Genomic DNA, 18676 nt, shown 5'->3' with positions numbered 1-18676 from the left:
GGAGCCCCTCTGCCCTTAATTTCCTCTGCCCGACCCTTCCCTCCACTCCCCCTTCCTCTGCTTTGGCCAGGTTGTCTGACCCTGTGGGTCACCTCAGCCATGATTTTCAAGCCCCATCCCAGCAGGAGAGCAGCAGGTGACACATGTGAGCTGTGTAGGCAAGATGGAATAACTTACTGTCTGTAGGTGAATTGCTGGGAAGGGTCACAACCCTACTTCACTGCCGTGCTTTATCTGAGGGACAAAATAAAGTCCAAGCTGCTGCTGTTTGGCTTTTCCTGTGCTGTTCTGGAGGCTTTGGTAAGACACAATGTGTTTGACAGAGTTAAATGACACAGTAACTGAGAAATATAGCTTTATTATTAGAATGTTTATATTCTAAAAACTTTCACCTGGGATTACAGTACAATCCAATTTCTTTCTAATTAACTAAACTGGCATTTGTTTAGCAAGTAAGTGTAAATTAGGCTCTGAAAAGTTTAAAAACATGCAACTTCTCTTACTCTTTTCCTCTTCCTCCCCCAAAAGGACAACTTACAGTCAAGATTTTGGCATGATAAATAATAAAATAAACATCTCATTTGTGAACGAGTAGTTGCACTTAACTTTGGTGACTAACAGAGTAGATAGGCATTTAAAAATAAAAATATACTTTCAGTGTCAACTGGCTAAAGAAACAAATTAATATATTTTACTTTATTATCTTTCTAAGGTACACCTTTATTATCTTCAAAAAAAGATCCTTTTTTCAGGTTTGTGGAAGGATGTGGGAAGCAATAGAAAAAAACCTCAAGAATGCTTGAATTTTAGCTTGCCTATAAAAGTCGTTGTAACACACAATCTGACCCAAGCCCATGCAACACAATGAACAACTCCTTTTCACCACACACAATGCCTAGCGTAAGGCCAAGTGTGGCCTTGTGACATAGTTAAATAAATATTGAAGTATCATTACAACCTAAATACCTGAATTGGTTTTACACTGTGACTTTCTACTGAAACAGTGCTGAGAAACTTTTAAACATATATCTGATTGTTCCATATACACTATTTAAAATAAAAGTGAGGAATAATAATACTCTTTCTTCTCTCTGCTACTTTCTGGGAGCTCTGTACACTGACAAATGTATGACATCTGCAGTTACCTGATCCTAGCTGACTGATTGGTCATCTTCTGCTTTAAAAATATTGCAACTCGGGTGCTTATTGCAGCAGTAATCATAGTGATACACTGTCTTTTAATACTCAGTTCTGCTTACAGACATCGTTATAAAAATGAAAAACATTTTTCACAAATCTTTGTACACATACTGTAAAAATCACCTTCCACATAAACAATTTACATCTGTTATGAGCATTTAAAAAATAAATCACATAGACCTGTCTCACCTATCCTTTCTTTTTCTTGAGAAAACAAATCTCATCAGGAACATCATCAGGATGTTCATATCTGTAAACATGGCATGAGGATTCATGTTACCAAAAAACTGTACACACAAAAAATCATCTTGATAAATAAATTCTCTGATAAATAAGGATCCTTTTAATTGGCACAAACCAGTGTAAACACACACAGTTCTGTTCTGCAGCCATCTCTAAATGCCTTGCGCTTGGGTTCTTAGATCAAAGCCAGTGATCTCTCAGCCCCGTAAAGATTCTTCAGAGACAAAAATGTGAAGGATTTGGGTTATAATCATGGTTATTTGGGTTTCTCATGCCTAAGACCAAGCACAGACATTGAACACAACGCCATGCAGTAACACGCTGCTTCAGCCTCTCCCTTGCTGCACCACAGCTGAGAACCTGCTGCTGCCACTTGGCACTGAAATTCCCAATTTGGCCTGTGCTTGTCAGGGCAGCTTCTGGTCTCCTTGCTAAGGGACACCTCAGAGGAGCCCAAACTTGTACCAACAGACAACGTGGCTGCTGGCAGGATCAAGTAGTTTAAGGTATTTAATAAAAGATGGAAATGTGCTTATAGCCAAAACCCCAGGGTTGCAATCTACTGCTGTAAACAGCCTTCAAGCGACTTTGAGTAGGCCTTTTGCATCCAAGTATGTCTGTTAGTCACTGATCTTACACCTACCTAAGCTGAAAGATTGAATATTTAGGTGCCAATTAAATGGATTCCTCTGAACTTCAGGAATAACACAGATGGAAAATAAATTACCAGGCCACATGCTGCCACTAAAATAATGAAACATACAGCCACAGTACTGCCCAGCAAGATAACTGCAGTCATTTAAAGTAAGCTCTATAAATGGCTAAATAAATAAATAAATACGTGAATAAATAGAAAAACCTCCATGTAAACTGAATAAAATGTCACTTCTTTTATAGCGCCCAAAGAGGGAATGGCATAACTAAATATTATAAAACTTCCATATGTATATATTTCTGTATATTATATCTGATATGTTTTGGCATGGCCAGATGGAATAGGAAAAAGTAGGATGACTAACTTCGTTCAATATTTGTTGTGTTGAAGCCAAGTTCCTGTGTTGCTGTATATTGCTCACCGTTCCTATAGCGCTTTGGCCTTTTTACCCATCTTTGATTTTGCACTCACTTTCCTGGCAGAGCAGACCGGTTCACCCTTCTTTTGTGCTCTCCATATTTCTCTTGGGCAATCAACAGATTCATAGAAGCATTTCACTGGCTGCAAGCTGGCTTTTTCATCCTTTGCTTTTTTCAACAAGATCCTTCCTTTTTGAAAGGAATGAGGCTTTGCATCAGCGATGTTATATGAAGCGTGTTGACTTCCTCTGCTCCTGAAATTAATAACAGTGATTATTAATAAGTGTTATTCAGCCTTGCAAACTGATAGGTCCCCAAAATATCCCAAACCCTTACGTTTTTGAAGACATAAATAGTCTTGTTTTATGGAATGAGGCTCCATGTTAAAAACAGAGCTGCAAGATGAATTACATTTCTCAGTATTCAAAAGCATTCCTCACTAAAATAACCCCTGGTGCTCTCTTCATGTGTGTTCATCTACACTTTCATTCTGATCAGCTTCCTGCTGATTTTGGAGTGCTGAGACCTTACTGAGGTTTATACTTGGTAATCTGCAGGGATTTTAAAGATGCACATGTTCACATCAACATTCTACAAAGAATGAACATCCCTTGGTCTTTGGAAGACCACACGGCACCAGTAAGAGTAAAAAGTAGGTGCAGGAAGTGTAGGGACTTCTTTGTGGAATCTCACTGCTGCCCTGGACTGCGCCCATGCCCCAGGGAGCTCCAAATGGCCCAGGAGAGCTCAGGAAACTCCATGCTCTGCCTTTGTGCTGACCACCCATCCAGGGAAACTTTAGCTTCCCTTCTAGGCTTTGATTTTAAACAGAAGAAAGGGGAATACAAGAACTGGAGGGAAGAAGGATATGAAAGCTTAAAGGCCAAAGTAAGCTGAGTTCTTTGTTCTCTCTGTGATGGTTCAAGCCCAGCAAGATTTGCAGAAATTGGTGAGCTCAGGTGGAGTGACAGCAAAGTGCCCAGTGCTGCAAAGATTGAACCATGCACTCTGCTCTGAAATATTACATCCAAACTGCAGTTCCACAGTTTAGCTAAGATCATTATAGTCCCTTTTAACATGATCCTGAAATGTTTTACAGCAGACACATGTAGTGTAACAGCAGAACTATGAAAGTAAGGCACCAGCTCCTGTGACTGAAGTGAAGAGCAGATGTGCTGATGTACAAGTCAGTCTCTTAAGGGATCCCATGGGGCTATTTTCCATAGTCTGTTATTTCTGAAAACCACCTATCTGTAGTATTACTTCTTCTGAGAGTTAAATCATATTGCCCAGTTGGCCAAGCCAGTTTTAGAAAGAGCTGTGGTTACTCACATGTGTACAATGTAAACTCTCTCCTACTCTTTAGGAAGATGAGAAGGTGTCATGGAAATCTGTTTTTGTTGGTAGGAGGCAGTGAGGGCCATCTGACATTGTAGGAACTAAGCCTTACCTATGCAACAGCATCACCTGGCTAGCAGATTTCGCCAGTGGGAGGTTTACGGGGGTGAAATGCTGTGCAGGTCCAAACTGGAGCACTTAATTGACACTTAATTGTGTCATCCTGGCCTGCTGCAGGCCTGGGCTCTGACCACTTGCTGGGTTTAGGAATGAGCTGTGTAAATGCACAAGCGTTGGCCACTCCAGTTTACCATCAGTTCTTGGGTACTGTTTTTTGCAGTCCATCACTCAGTTGTTGTTTAAAGATCCAGTGTTCTGTTTTTCTCAGATGCTGTTATGTGAAGAAGCTGCATAATTTATTCCCAAAGCATACACAGGCATTAATGCAGGTGATGTTAGGCAGTCCTCTGCTGCACTGAATGAAGCTATTAAAACCACAAGGTCAAGGTCAATATGATCTGAGGGGCTACCTAAAGGGGCTAAACTGTATTTCAACTGAACAACTTTATGGTAGAGAAGATGGATGTCTGTCCCCAGTTCACAGTCAGGGTAAGAAAGTACCCAAGATGGAGGAAGATGCAGGTCCCTGCACGTGAGATGCAAAGCTGCCAGCTCCAGATGTGGAAAATGCTTTTTCCAGATGTGGGAAAGCAGCAGCTCTGCAACATAACTGACTGTAAGAGAGACTGAATTTCTACTGACAAGTATTCCTCATCTGTTGTGTTACAGAGAATGACTTGTGGTGGTGCAATGGGAGAAAGTCCTAAACTTGTGTCCCCGCAAGGAAAGGCTGCCCTGAAGAAGGGTGCACTGCCTGACTGTCACTTGGCCAGGCAGCACATGATGCTCCAAACCACCTGCTGGGACTCATGACCAAGTCACAAAAACATGGGAGGCCAGCCCAATTAGTTCTGCTGCTCCCAGGACAGCTGCTTGAGTAACCTGAGATTGTTGGTGCCCCAGCTTCCTCAGGTTATATGATTGTTACTGTCACTTAGGAAATGACAACTGTCTCTCTCCTACCTATAGAATGTTAAAGGTATTTTCAACTGAAACTTGGGCCGCGTTTGCCAAAGACACTCAGCTCCTGTAGCTTTGCAGGAGGCTATTACAGTCAGCAGGAAGGAGTAATTTGTTTAACAGAAAATTAGCATTCTTTATTTTTTTTAGAGAATATCGGATTTTAGTTTAGTTTTAGCAGAAATCTGTTTTTCCTAAATTACATGATATAAATATAGACCACATGCAGGTCCCAACCTGTAAGGCAAAATGCAAAAGCAGAAATGCAAGCATATCAACTTAGTGTATTTATGTAAAAAAAAGGAGATATACATACAGGCATCTGGGTTTCTTATTTAATGAAATATCTGTAAACTGCAATGAAAAAAAAAACAGGTTATTACTATAACATTTTCAAGTAATTAAAGTACAAGGATAAAATACACACAATCTTTAAAATTGTATTTCCATTCTCATGTGCTGTCAAAACTAGAACATTCATGAAAGAAACCAAAAAAGCTGCCTCTTTTACAGATTATTACCCCTCCCTCTTATGAACATGCTTTTAAAATTCAGAATGTGTGAGTTGTTAGTGGCTGGATTTTTCCCATTATTTTTATTGTAACTATAATCAAAGTAAATTGCTAAAGAAGTGTGGGCTGAACAGAGATCTTCCACATTAGATTAAACAGCATGGATACAATGAGAAGTAATTACTGTGTTCAAGATAATTAATAAAGGGCAGTGGCTGAACAAGCTGTATGAAATTAACTTTCTCTCAGATCCTTTAATGTTTCAGTGATACATTTCCTTTACACAAGTGGCTAGGAAACTCCAGCCACAAGCCCTTGGCTCTGCCAGACTTGCACTGAAGGGTGGAGGGTGAGGACACAAGCATTTCTCTCCCCCTTCTGCAAATCCTGACACCAACTAGGGACAGCAGAGCTTCAATGCCAGCCCAAATTTGCATGGCTTCATTTTGTTCAGCAGTTTGGTTCACAGTGTGGAAACACTGTGTCTAGTCCCTCTTTTGGTGGGGGTCAGAAAAGGAGGTGTTTAATGCCAGCTCAGCTTAAATTGATTTTAGTACTAAATAGGTTCTTTGTATTGAGCTCTCATCAGAGCTTCTATGCTGAGCCTTTGAATATCATTTAATGAAGTCACTGAGACAAGCAAGTCAGATTTGGCATCTGAAAATGATTATGTTCTTGTAAATGTTCCTTCTGTCCCCGGTACTGTCCACACTTTGCAGATGGATTTTTACCCAGCCTGACTTTGCTTGTCATCTGTCTTGGCTGGAGTCTGGAGCCATCTCATGGTGTACTTTCCTGTATCTCCTGAAGGTCAGGATGGTCATCAATATTTGGATGGATGACCTTAGAGGAATGATGAAATGTTCCTTGGAAGTCCTGTGTCTAAAACTTATCATATAAATGTAATGCATTGTAGGAAAATACTGAGTTCAGGTATTAAAAATGAGGGCTGTGGTAAATAGTCTATTTTAACAAGTAATGTTCTGGGATTTCTAATCCATGGGGTACAGGGCTGTGGGAATCCATTCACCATTTCTAAGAGTCCCATGATAGGTAACCACTAAAAGCAAGATGATTTGCCAGCAAGCTGATATATCACCTATAGGGATCTATGTCTTTTCCTGAAAATCTTTAGGCATCCCAAAAAGACTGCCAAGTCACATTTTAAAAAAAAATGCTCATGGCAAAGGAAATGGCAGCAATAGCCAAAGCTGGAAAAACATTTAAATATCTATCAAATACTTCATTACTCTCCCTTTACCACCTCTGGCTATTGCTGCTCTTACGCTCTCTGCCCCCTTCCCTCGTGTAAAGTGGCAGTTTAAAACACAACTAAAACACGCCTAAGGGTACATTTCCCAAATGTCCATCTGCCTGAGCAGTGATTAGCATGAGCCACTGAGACCACCCACATCCAAACTCCAGTACTTTGGCTCCAGGGGGAGGGTGACAGTAAGGGGAAGGACTCTGCTGGCTTACCACGTGCTCGCTGACATCGGTGTGGTTGCACACCATCTGCTGGTTTTGGTAATATTCTAGCTGCCTTTCTGCCACGTCCACGCGCTGCAAGAGGTTCTCAATGAAGTGCTGCAGCCTGGCTTTCCCCCGCACTTCTTTCTCTGCTGCTTCTTCCAGGAAGTGGTTGAAAGTAACAACTTCTCTGCAAGATGGAAACGTTGCAAAGAGGCCACATTTAGACAACAGCAGGGCCCTGGTCTCACCGTTGTCAAAAATTACTGGTGTTTCTCCAGTTTGTCACGTCGATGGCCAGTGGTGGCTAATTACTGTCCCTCACCATTATCAAAGGATTTCAACTTTTTGGGGGACAAAGTGAAGATCTGGAAACCTGAACGTTGAATTTAAGTTTATTGTGGGCAGTAGGCTTGAGGTGGGCTTTTTCATATTACTTGGTGTCTTGGAAATAGTCTTTCGTGGCCCACAGGGGAGAAATATCATTAAGCATCACTTCTCAAGGTATCTGGAGACAGCTGTATCTGCTTTCTCTTTTTTTACTAAACCATGAGAATATCAGCTCTGAAACACGAAGAGAAACAGATGAACTCCCAAATTTATCTTTTCATTTCATCACAATCTAGCAGCAGTTGCTTAATGTTGCTGCTGGGATGGTTCTTAACTCAAAGGAGCTACTGTGGCCATTAAACTTCATTTAGGCTGCAATCCCACATGTCCAAATATTGGTGTTATGACCTGGAGCCAGAGGGAGCATGAGGGGTTAACAGATAATCTACAGATTATAGACCAAGGAGTATATGTGTGGGAAGAGCAAGTTTTAGGTAAGGAGCTGAGGAACGTGTCTTGTCTGGTAACACAACTGGAAGAAACAGCACCAGTGACTGTGAAAGCTCCCAGCTCTGTGCTGAGACACTGCTCACTTCAGAGTTCTCTGCATACTTACTTTCAGTAATCAGGACACCATTTCGACCTCTGGTATCAGAGGACCATTTGGGTGGAAGAAGTTTGGTAATAGGTAGAAGCATGTATTACAAAAGAAGACAAATCTGAGCATGTAGGACTTCCCTGGTCAATAAATGCCAGGATAAATATTTTCTACTCTGCCAATGGAACCATGTTAAATTTTGCTTTGTACAAAATGGGTGGGAATTGAGGGAACCAGTGCTTGCCAAACGAGAAAGGGCAGGATTGCTCAGTAGAAATACACTGCCTGAGGAAAAAGCATTTAAAGTAGAAACCATGAAACAAGTTTGTGGGAGAAACAACCTTTCAAAGCTTAGCTTGTTTGTAACCAATCCAAAGTTTCTCTGCATTCAGTTGTTTTAACTCAGCATAGTTGTAGTTAATTGGTTTAATGTAGTATAGTTGTTTCAACAGTGAGCTGCTTTGTGCTAAGACTTAGGCAGGAGTGGTCAGCCATGGAAATTCACCACCTGGGATTCAGGCTGTGCCTGCCTGCTCTCTACTACAGCAGAGCTCTGTTTGCACGGCTGATCTAATGGTAGGAATGAAGTAAAAAAAAAAAAAAAAAAAAAAGGACATATTGTTTGGATGAAGAACATTGATGAGTATTAGTTTATATTAACTCACCCATAAAATCTGGCTTAAGAAACAGAGAGGTAACTTGTTTGTTAAGCTCGGTTAATCCATTTCATTTCAAGGCTCTGAACACTTTTAGTGATTATTAGGTTGCCCAGAGCAACCTGATACCAAAAGAGCCACAGAGGAATGCTTAGGGAGAAGCCAATCTAAACTCATTAAGGTCAATTTTAGGGCTTAGTTGTCACTGCACTGTGACTTCTTTGGTTTCACGATGCTTTTGGGTTAACGTAGGAGCAACCTGAAGCCCTTGCTGTTTCATCAGGGTCCTCTTTTACAGGGCACAGGGAGCTCAAAAGGACAGCAGCTCAGCAGGTTGGCCCCAAATCCCTTCCTTTTGGGTAAGGAAGAGCTGCTCAGAGCCTGCTGACCCTCAAGTGGGAAGGTGGGAGAGCAGGGAGCTGCCAGCCTGGGACACCAGGAGGATGTCCCTCCCAGGGACACAGTCAGCTTCTGAGTTTTGCTGCAACACGAGGACACAAACATGAGCAACTGGCATTTTTTTAAAAGGGTGATAGTTTCAAGAATGCTAACATTTGTAATTATGTCAGCAAAGGTAATTAATAAGAATTCATTAGTTGTCTGTTCTATGGCATGAATAATCACCAACAGATTCTCCTTTCCTACAAATATACCATTAATATGCCATAAGGAGGCCGGGGGAAGCAATGCTTTTTTCAGGAAGATCTAGATGACTATCAGGAGGAGGAGAGATTCATATGTCAATAAATTCCCTAATATTGCCCTTGCTTTCTAGACTAAAGATAACTTGGCATCCTAAAAGCCATTATTTGTAGGAACTGTTAGCAGCAGCAGTAGTAGCATATCCATAACTTCCCTCTGTTTAGCTGCCTCAGTACAGCCTCTGAACCTACCTTTAATAACTTTAATCTAAAATTTTTCCTTTGGGCTGAAATGCACTCTGTAAATTCCCTTTGGAAAGACAGGAGCCAGAACAAACCCACGCATCAGGGCTCTGTCACATGCCTTGCACCGATAAGCAGCACTTGTGTTAGTTCAGCTACTTTCTTTGTTTCCACTTCATTCTCATCTCTCAGAAGAACAAGATCAAGCCCTGAGGAGTGACTGCTAATAGGTCTCTCTACTTGCTCCAACACTTCTTCCTCAGAGAGCTCACTCCATGCCACAGCTATGCCTTGGGTACCTGAAGGGAGTTCCCAGAAGAATTTTTACCCTCCTCCCACTGTGAACAACAGGGAAATGGTTCAAAGAACTCATGTAGCTTCCTGCAGCTGCTGTTTATCTGTCTAATTGCCCTTCTTGTCTCTTGTAGTTTGCCCAGACTTTTTCTTAGCCATACTGATGACCCTGCCCCTTCACTTTTATTTCTGGGTATCTGTGATGATTTTTTGCTTACATTCTTTATTTTACTTTCAGTTTATTTCTCCAGACCTCTGCCAAGTTTTTGAGGATTATATGACAGGATTTCTGTCTTTCACTCTGTGTTCTTATGCTCGTGGAAAGACGGATGTCCACAGAGGTCTGACACTACTCTTCACGAAGTCAGGGGGAGGCTAAAGCCATGAATATTGTGGGGCCCACTTGGTAGAGGCATAAAGCAGAGCACAGCAGCCTGGGCCCACTGGCCTCTGTGTCTTGACAGCACAGCCGTGCCAGCAGCATTCACCTGAGACAGGAATCATTTTGTTAAAGCCTGGCTCAGACCTGAGGAGTCGCCCTTTCTAACAAGGGGGTCTCTGCTACCCTGCACTGATTATTCTACATCTGGAGCACTTCTGTTATATTGAGAAAAGGCTAATGGACTTATTAACTCTCCCTGAGAACTCTTCTGCTCTCAGCATCCTCTCTTTACTGCTCTGCTCTCTCTGTCCAGCAGACTCCTGCCCCCTTTCACCCAGCTCTGCACCATGGCACTTGCTTATAGGGGTAAGCAACACATCCTGACAGTACATTTTCTGAGTGCTGGAGATGATGCTTAGTGCACCCTTGATCTCTTAAATGTCCGTAACCTCCTCTGTTCACAGTTTACAATACCAATACTAAGGTACACTGTATGCAAAATGTTTACAGGGCGGTGACTGGGCAGCAGGGAGACAGGTGGCTTTCTTGCTTTGTCTTGGGGGTGCTCCTGTCAGACAAAACCCCTCAGGAAGAGGGAATCGCTCCTGCTGCCCAGAGAGCAGAGGGTGTATTGAGCTGCCAGCAGCAGGGTGAGGCAAGTGAGAGGGAAAGACAAGGCAGATGCAACCTGGGAGGTGTCCAAGAGGAGCAGGAGATGCCTGTACTGCCAGAGTGTCAGAAGGAGCTCTTCCCAGAGCCAGAGGAGTCCGGGGGAAATTTATTGCAGTACAGTAGGCACCTCAGAGGAGTTCAGCTGAAAAAACAAGTGCAGAGGGAAGAACTCACTGTAAGTAAGTAAGATTTGCTGCCAAAGGTTTTATTTTAACCTGACTCTGCCAGGGAGTTAACCTGTTACAGTTAACTAGACTTCAGCAGTTTGGCATTTTGCATCCCAACTGCAGCCCAGCCCAAAAACTTCTTTATGGAGGCTGTTACCATGAAACAACTTGAGATGTGGTAAATAAAGTTATAAATCATAGGCTGACTAGGTGACATTTATTCTCCTGCCTTTACGGCTAGATTATTCAGCGCTCATTTAGGATGAGCGAGCTGCAGTTCTTGTTTACTGGAGCAGTTGCCAGCACAGGGATCCTGGGGTATGTTTAGTATTTATATGAATTTCAGCAGCCAAGCATGTGATACACTGAGTAGATGCAGAGGGTGGGACAGTTCCAGCTCCTTAACACCTGGCAAGAAGGGCTAATGATTTCTCACATTGCAACCAAGCCCTCCCACGGATGCATAGCACTGGCCCCAGGACTGTGCACAGCAACACTGACACCTGCAGCTGCTCTGTACACGGAGATAAGCATGAGGCTCCGTGCAGCTTCTGCACCCAGTATCAAATCACTTTAGAGAATTACATTCAGCATAACTCTGCCTGAAATCAACAGAAAACCAAACACATTATTTTACCTGAAGGTGGGAAAATTCCTACTACAGTAAGTAGTAAAGTGATTTACTCGTCAAAATATTTAATATGTATATTCATTAAGTATTAATGCCAGTGACCTTATCCATCCAAAAACACCCAACTGCTGGTTTTGCCTGAAGGCTACTGTTCTTCATTAGGTTGTGGTTTCACATTACCACACCACTAAAAGCACATTTGATTTAAGAGATTTACACCTCCTCCCTCAGAAAGTTATTGCACCCATTCAGTGGGCTGTGTTCTAGATCTGAGCCCTGAATTTACTGGGGGGACACAAAGGATTATAAGCTTTATTTCACGGAGCCATTCTGTGGGACAGTCACGCTAGGCTTAACCCTGTGCAGCTGCACGGGGGGGAGTAATCTCTTGAGTAGGAAGATGAAAGGAAACAGGAAAGAGGGAGCAGCATTACCTAAAACTGAGGGTGGAAGAACAATGTGTAATTGTATTTGTACTCTGCTTAAAGCAAATCAAAACTGTTTTGTCGCACCACTGAAATCCTTGTTTTAAGGAAAGCTGTTATAAAGCACAAGCTGCAGTGATCTCTAAAAGCCAGCTCTTAATGCCCTTGTCAAGATGTTATCTGCACAGGTAATTTCATTAATTGCAAAATTAAGGTGAAGCCACTGGCAAGAATAACTACTGCCCACAACAGCTATTCTGAAATAATCCTTGCATTCCGGGCTATGTCAGAGCAGAGGCATGACCAGTCTCAAAACAAATGCATTAGACTGGTTAGAGGAATTACTGTCAGAGATATGGCAAGGTACAAACATTAATGATCTTTCTGTATGATTAGGAGACAAAGTGAAACTGTTTAAGTTACCATTGAAGGTAGATTCCAGCCAAAGACCATTGCTTCAAATGCTTGCCCTGTTCAGACTTACTGAAAATCAAACTCTACCAGTTCCAATTTTCTTACATAACATCCAGAAACAAGCCTCCCAGTGTCCTCTAGCAGTTAAGTTCAGAGCTGGTTTTTGTTTCAATGGTTTTCTTGATATCTTATTCAACAAAGTCTTATGCCCTTTGGGCATGCTTCTGTGTTATCTTTAAGATCACAGCAGTCATTCTGAGTTGCATTCTCCTTCGTCAAACATTGAATAATCCCTTTCAGGGCACTTTTTCTAATTAAATAATTCCTTTGCTCAGCAGCTCTGTGCTTGGAGTAATACCATTTCAACCATGTATTAGTGCAGTCAGTGTTGTACCTCCAGCTGTCCTACCCCTCGACACCGTTCACCTCCACGAGGGCCTCACACCAGTATCACAGCACACACCTGCATGCAGATTGCCACTGCCATTTTTGTAAGGAAACAAAGAGAAAATTTAACTAAAGAGGTATCTTCACTTCATTGCTGTCTTTGTCGGACTGCTAAAGGCCTTATTTAAAACAAACAAAACATTTAAAACAAACAAAAAATAAGCAACTGACAAGTCTGAAGAGATAACCCCACTGATGCTACAAGCTCTTCAAATGGGTAGCCCTGTTCCTGCTGATGGTCTAAACCAACACTCAGATGTTTCAGGGAAGGTGTTTTTTCTGCTGCTAAGAGGAAAAGATTTGCAGCTACACTAGCTCAATACCAATGCTAATTTTAGGAAAAGTTATCCATATTCACAAGATTGCTTATGGAAAAAAAAAAATCTTAAGAAACTGATGAAAGCATTTATTTCTGAAGGTCAGCAAGTATCAAAGCAGTCCCTAAGGGATGCCTTTGACTTTCCACAGTCTGCAGCGAGAACTGCTTCTGCAATTTCCATTAAGCAGTCTTGTTTGGCTTTCTAATCATCTGGACTTCTTCCAGAAATCAGAGCCAAAGTTGAGATCCTTTTTTGAAGGACAGTGTCTTTTTAGCAGACGAAGTAAGTTTCGAACACACAAAGCATGGACTATATAGACAGGTCTCAGAGTTTACCAACAGCCCGTAAGAAAGGCAGACAAATGTCACTGTTGTTACCAATTTACCTTTAGAAATTAACACATTACTGTGTCAGAGCTGTTCACTCATTCCTAGTGCTGCTCTTGCTTCCAAGTCTTTCTGTTGAAAGTGAAATCAAGACCCTGAAGAGCAGTACCCTGTGCTCTGTGAAGTCTCCTGCGCAGCTGCCTCTTTTGGTTAGTGTTTCTTACTAGCCAAGTAACCTTCAGCCTTCCCCGTAACACCAACTTAGGAGCTATCTCATCATTTATGCATTCACCCTCCTCCCTTCAAGACTAGAATTCTAACAGCAATCATCTGAGCTCCTGCCCCTTTCCTGAGCCTGGCAATGTCCTAGTGTGAAGGACAATGTTTCCCACTTCTCCTCATTCTGTATTCAGTCTTTTCTGGCCTCAGAACACCAGCTGGTAAGTATTCTGCCAAAGAGCAAGTGGCCTCTTCCTTGTTCCTTTTCCTAATACAGTTAAAAATCACAACTTAAGCTGTCTTGCTCTTTTCAAAGACCAGTGTCCTTTGCAATCCTCCCATATCATACCCATTCTTTCTACCCAGATGACTCAATTGCCCCTTTCCTCTTTTCCTGCAAGGTCTTTTCTTCTACAGCATTGCAGAACTTTGGGGTTGTTCCACTGAATGGTTTCTTTCTCCCAACAGTCATGCTTTTCCTTTTGGAATCCTACTCTTGATTTTTAAAAACACATTCTGCCTTTAGTGTGGGGTGATTCATGCCACTTAACTTGAGATATCTGAAATTCTGCATCTAGCCTAAGATAGATGCTTACCTGAGGTCTCCTGGTAGTCTGCAGAGGGAAGAAGGACCTTCACAGAGCAATCCTTTCTCCTCTAAGATACTTTTCTAGAAGAAATAGGATGACTTACACTGTGGAAGAGCCCAGGAGGGCAGTCTGGCTAGATGGGAATACCAAAACTGCTTGAAAATATGTAATCTTCATGGCTTCCCTCCAGCATACTTCCAATCTGCCTCAGTTACACTAATATCTTCAGCTTCACCTTAAATTCTTCAATTTTCTCTTCCATGAGGATCACCTGATACTTTAAAATCAGATATTCTGACTGAATATTCTGTTGAATATCCCTTCAAGGAAGATCTCAGAAGCTCATATCCCACCACCTTTATATATCCCCTCTTCTGGAAAATCTATAGCTCTGCTTCAAGATAGATGGTTCCTACTGATGTGGGAGCCACCTCATCTTTCCTTTCTTGTCCTTAGACTACAGCAAGGAATGATGAAAGCCCTCCAAACTTCCTACACTGAACTCCTACACCACCCTCCTTATTTCTTGCAAGATCAGTGTCATGGCAACTACCACTTCTTGTCTTCCTTTTGTAAGCTGATGAATTGGTTTAGAGGCACACCATTACCAAGGCTCTTTATTTCCATTTCTCTAAAATAAGTTGTGTTGCTCTGAAAAGCCTGAAAGATCTCAGCAAGTGCTGAATAAACTAAGTAGTTCATGTATAAATTATATATCAGTTACCACTACATTTTTAATGGATGCATCATGAATGTATTTTTAGATGGCTTAGGTTAGTCAGAATTCTGGCATCTGCTTCCCAATCCCAAAGAAATGATTCCTGTTCCACAGTTCTGTGTCCATCTAAAACACTAGACACGAACTGCTTGGACATGGCCTTTTCAAGGCTGTCTTCAGTAAAGCTCCGTTGATGCACAGGAGACACACACACACCCCACAAGCAGCCTCCTCATCATGGCTTGAGGAAAAAGGTGCCACTTGGTACTCTCACATACTACATCCAGACTTATCCATCCGTATCTTCACAAAGAGACGATGCATTGGAGGTGTCAGTGTAACTCAGATTACATGATGATGAGAGCTTCTTCTTGTCCCTACCCCTAGGAAACCACAGGCACAATTCAGGCATTAGAAAGTGCAGAAGTTAGCCACCGGGGAGCCAAGCATGAAAGCCACCTGCTCAGGGAGCTGTCCCCTGCCCTGTTAGTTGCTGGGGAGTGAAACGTGAGAGCCACCTGCTGAGGGAGCTGTCCACTGCCTTGCAGGGGACACGGTCACACGGGGCTACGACTCTAGAAATACAGCGGTCTGAAGCTGGTGAGCTCCAGGCCCCTTCATGATCAGCAACCAACTGAGGCATTCCCTCTCTTCTCCCCCAAGGCTGTCACTCACGCGGGAGCTGGCCAGCCCTCGCCGAGCCATGGGCTCTCGCCTCCCCACTTACTCCTCTTTCCGGTGAAGCTCCTCCTCGGACTCGCTGAGCCGCTGCTTCAAGGCTGCGATCATCTCCACCGCCACATCCACCTGCCTGCTCAGGGCCCGCTCTCGCCGCTGCACCTCCTGCTTCTTCTGGGACAGCTGCACGAACGCCGCCCGCACCTCCAGCAGCTCCGCCGTCTTCTGGGACAGCTCTTTGGTAAGCTTGTCGATCCGCTTCTCGATCGTTTTGTCCACGGCCTCTACCATCCTGTTAAACTTTTCTCTGACGTGTGCCTCGAAGGAGGCTTTGGAATCAGCGGCCGGGAGGCCGGGTTTGGAAACCTCGCTGGGAGACTCAGCCGACACATAGCTGGCCAGGTAGGAGCCGGGCCGCTCCGCTGCCAGCTCCCGCGGCTGCTCGCCCTTGCCGCTCCCGCAGGACGCGGCGCCCAAGTTCAGGAAGGGCTGCGCGGCTGAGCCGCCGGGGCTCCCGGGGCTGGCCTGGGCTGCGGGCTCCGGCGGAGACACCAGCTCCGCGTCCTTCAGCGGGGAGAACAGGCTGCTCCTGGCCAGGAGGCTGCTCTCCTGGAAGCTGTGGCTGTACTCCAGGTGCACCCGCAGCGAGGAGAGGCTCCGGAACCTGGTGTGGTCGCCGCATCGCGGGCAGCGGAAGGGGAGGCTGACGCTGCCGAGCGGCTCCGGCCAGGGGTGCCCGCCTTCATCCCGGGCTGTCTGTTGCATTCCTCGCCGGGAGGGAACGGTCCGCGTCCGCGCCCCACGGGAAACTTGGGAAACTTTCCCGGCGATTCCTCAGGGGTGCCGCGCCATCTCCGCCCGGCGCCCGGGGACGCGCCCACCCGGCGCGGCCGCTCCGGCCGCACGGCCCCGCCGGCTCCGCTCGCTCCGGCGCGGCTCCGCTCGCCTCGGCCGCCGCCCGGGCCTTGCCGGAGCGGAGCGGCGCCGGGCCCCGGCTCGGCGCGGGCCTCGGCCGCCCGCAAGGTCGCCGCACTCACCCGACTTGTTGCTGGTGGCGGCGGCGGGGCGGCGTTTTCAGCAGAGCCGTAAATCAGCCCGCGGGGCGGGGCGGGCGGGGCGAGGATGCGGAGCGGGGAGCGGCGGGGACGCGGAGCCGCGCCGGGGATGCGGACGGGATGCGGACGGGATGCGGACGGGATGCGGACGGGATGCGGACGGGATGCGGACGGGATGCGGAGGGGCGGGGATGCCCGGCGGGGGCGGCTGCGGGCGGGCCTGGGTGTCCGCCGCCCACGGGGGCACGATCTCGGGGCCGGAGTCGCTCCCCGCCCCGGAGCCGCCTCCTCCTGAGCCGCCTGCCGTGCTCACCTGGCCGGGGGCGTTCGCGGGGCTTTGCGGGGTCCTGTCAACACGGCTGAGCAGTGAGTGAGCTGCGCGGGGTGTCTTGGGGAGACGCCGAAGGATAACGCAGTTTAGAGCACTTAAGCAGCAAGACAGGACTGGCACATGCAAATAAGTATAATCTGGCCTTGGCTTTCGGGGAATATAATTATCTGTGTGACTTTATATTTAAAAGTCAGAAAGTTTTGTGGAGGGTTTTTTTTTGTTTGTTTGCTTAGGGTTTTTGGGTTTGTTTTTTTTAAAATATGTCCCCCAGTTTAGTCTCAGTATTTAGGGAGGGGAAGCAGTAATATTAATACTTCCATTTAGAGTATGACGAATGGATGTCACAGACGTATAGAATGGTTTGGGTTGACCTTCAAAGGCCTTCTAGTGCAATCCTCCTGCAATAAGCAGAAATACCTTCAACTGGATCACACTGCTCAGAGCCCTGTCCAGCCTGACCTTGGATGTTTCCAAGGATGGGGCATCCACAACATCTCTGGAAACCTGTGCCAGTGTTTCACTGCTCTCACTGGACAAATTTTCTTCCTTGTATCTAGTCTATCTCTACTCTGGGTCTGAATCCATGTGATTGATGTTAGAGAACCCTGCCAATATGTCCTCTGAATAGGGAGATGTGCCTCTAAACTTTTTTAATGCAACAGATACATGTCTATTTTATATATTTTTGGAAACATGAGCAAGGGTGATTGTAGAATAGCAGCTTTTTTGAGGTAATAGTGAAATATTGCTCTTCCTAAGCCTAGTCCTTGGGGCCATACTGGCAATATACTGCAGATTTTTTTTTTTTCTTTTTAATTACTGTGGGAGTACTGCAGTAAAGTTTAATTCTGTACTAATATGTCTGTTTCTTGAGTGCAATATACAGGCAGAGTCTCAAACACTGAGTAAATCTGAGCACATTGATAGATACCTTTGATGTGATTAAGACATTCCCAGTAAATTATTCACCAGATGGTACATCAAAGGAAGTTACTCAAATTGCTTTTCAGAGCTTCAGCTAATCTCTGAAGTGTGTGGGCTACCATCCAGGCTGCAACATTTTGCATGAGTTAGTTGTCCTTTATTACCTTGCCTAAACGTGGTGAATTGCCCTTCTTTTGTCATCAAGCAGTACCAAAACCCAGAAAGGAGGTCAGGAGGGAATAGCTTTGAACCATGTTTGCCTCCAGATTTGGGACTCCTGACGATTTCTTTATAGGAGGCCAACACTGTCAGAATGTAACCATGTTTTGGGTCCCACTTTCTTGCTGTTGTTCTCTAGTGTCCATTATCTCTCTGTTGTGCCCGTTGCCTTGCGGCCTCCTCCATATCACAGGAACTCGGTGCTGATGCTCCAAGGTGCAGATGAATGTTGTACAAGTGCAGTGAGCTTAGCATGATGGGATGCTACCTGAGGCTTCATCCACATTTAGAAGAGGTGACACCCACCTGCCCTCTCCAGTTGACAGTAATGAGAGCCCTCATGGTCTTCAGGAACAGAAAATGTTGATGACTTTAAAAGAGCCCATTGTTCTGCAGCCTAAGCTACATGGTTTTGGCCAGTTAGCTCTGAAATGAGGCAACTATGTAGCCCAAGAAATTCTTCTTTCAAGATTTCTCAG

The 18676-nt window shown here is 44.6% G+C and overlaps 1 protein-coding gene across 1 annotated transcript; it reads right to left on the bottom strand.

Annotated features, from left to right (window-relative positions):
• Positions 1-342: 342 nt before the first annotated feature.
• ZNF365 (zinc finger protein 365) lies at positions 343-16788 on the bottom strand. Its single transcript, XM_066191684.1, has 4 exons — positions 15718-16788; positions 6927-7107; positions 5252-5289; positions 343-2771 (listed from the first exon to the last, which is right to left on the bottom strand). Exons 1-4 carry the CDS (start codon positions 16431-16433, stop codon positions 2525-2527), a joined length of 1182 nt encoding a protein of 393 aa, XP_066047781.1. The 5' UTR covers positions 16434-16788; the 3' UTR covers positions 343-2524.
• Between the last annotated feature and the right edge of the window lie 1888 nt (positions 16789-18676).

This window comes from Chamaea fasciata, unplaced genomic scaffold, assembly GCF_029207755.1.
Source record: "Chamaea fasciata isolate MVZ Bird 193981 ecotype frontalis unplaced genomic scaffold, bChaFas1.0.hap1 SCAF_9, whole genome shotgun sequence".
Classification (NCBI taxonomy): domain Eukaryota; kingdom Metazoa; phylum Chordata; class Aves; order Passeriformes; family Sylviidae; genus Chamaea; species Chamaea fasciata.
This window is presented reverse-complemented; position numbering and strand designations above follow the sequence as displayed.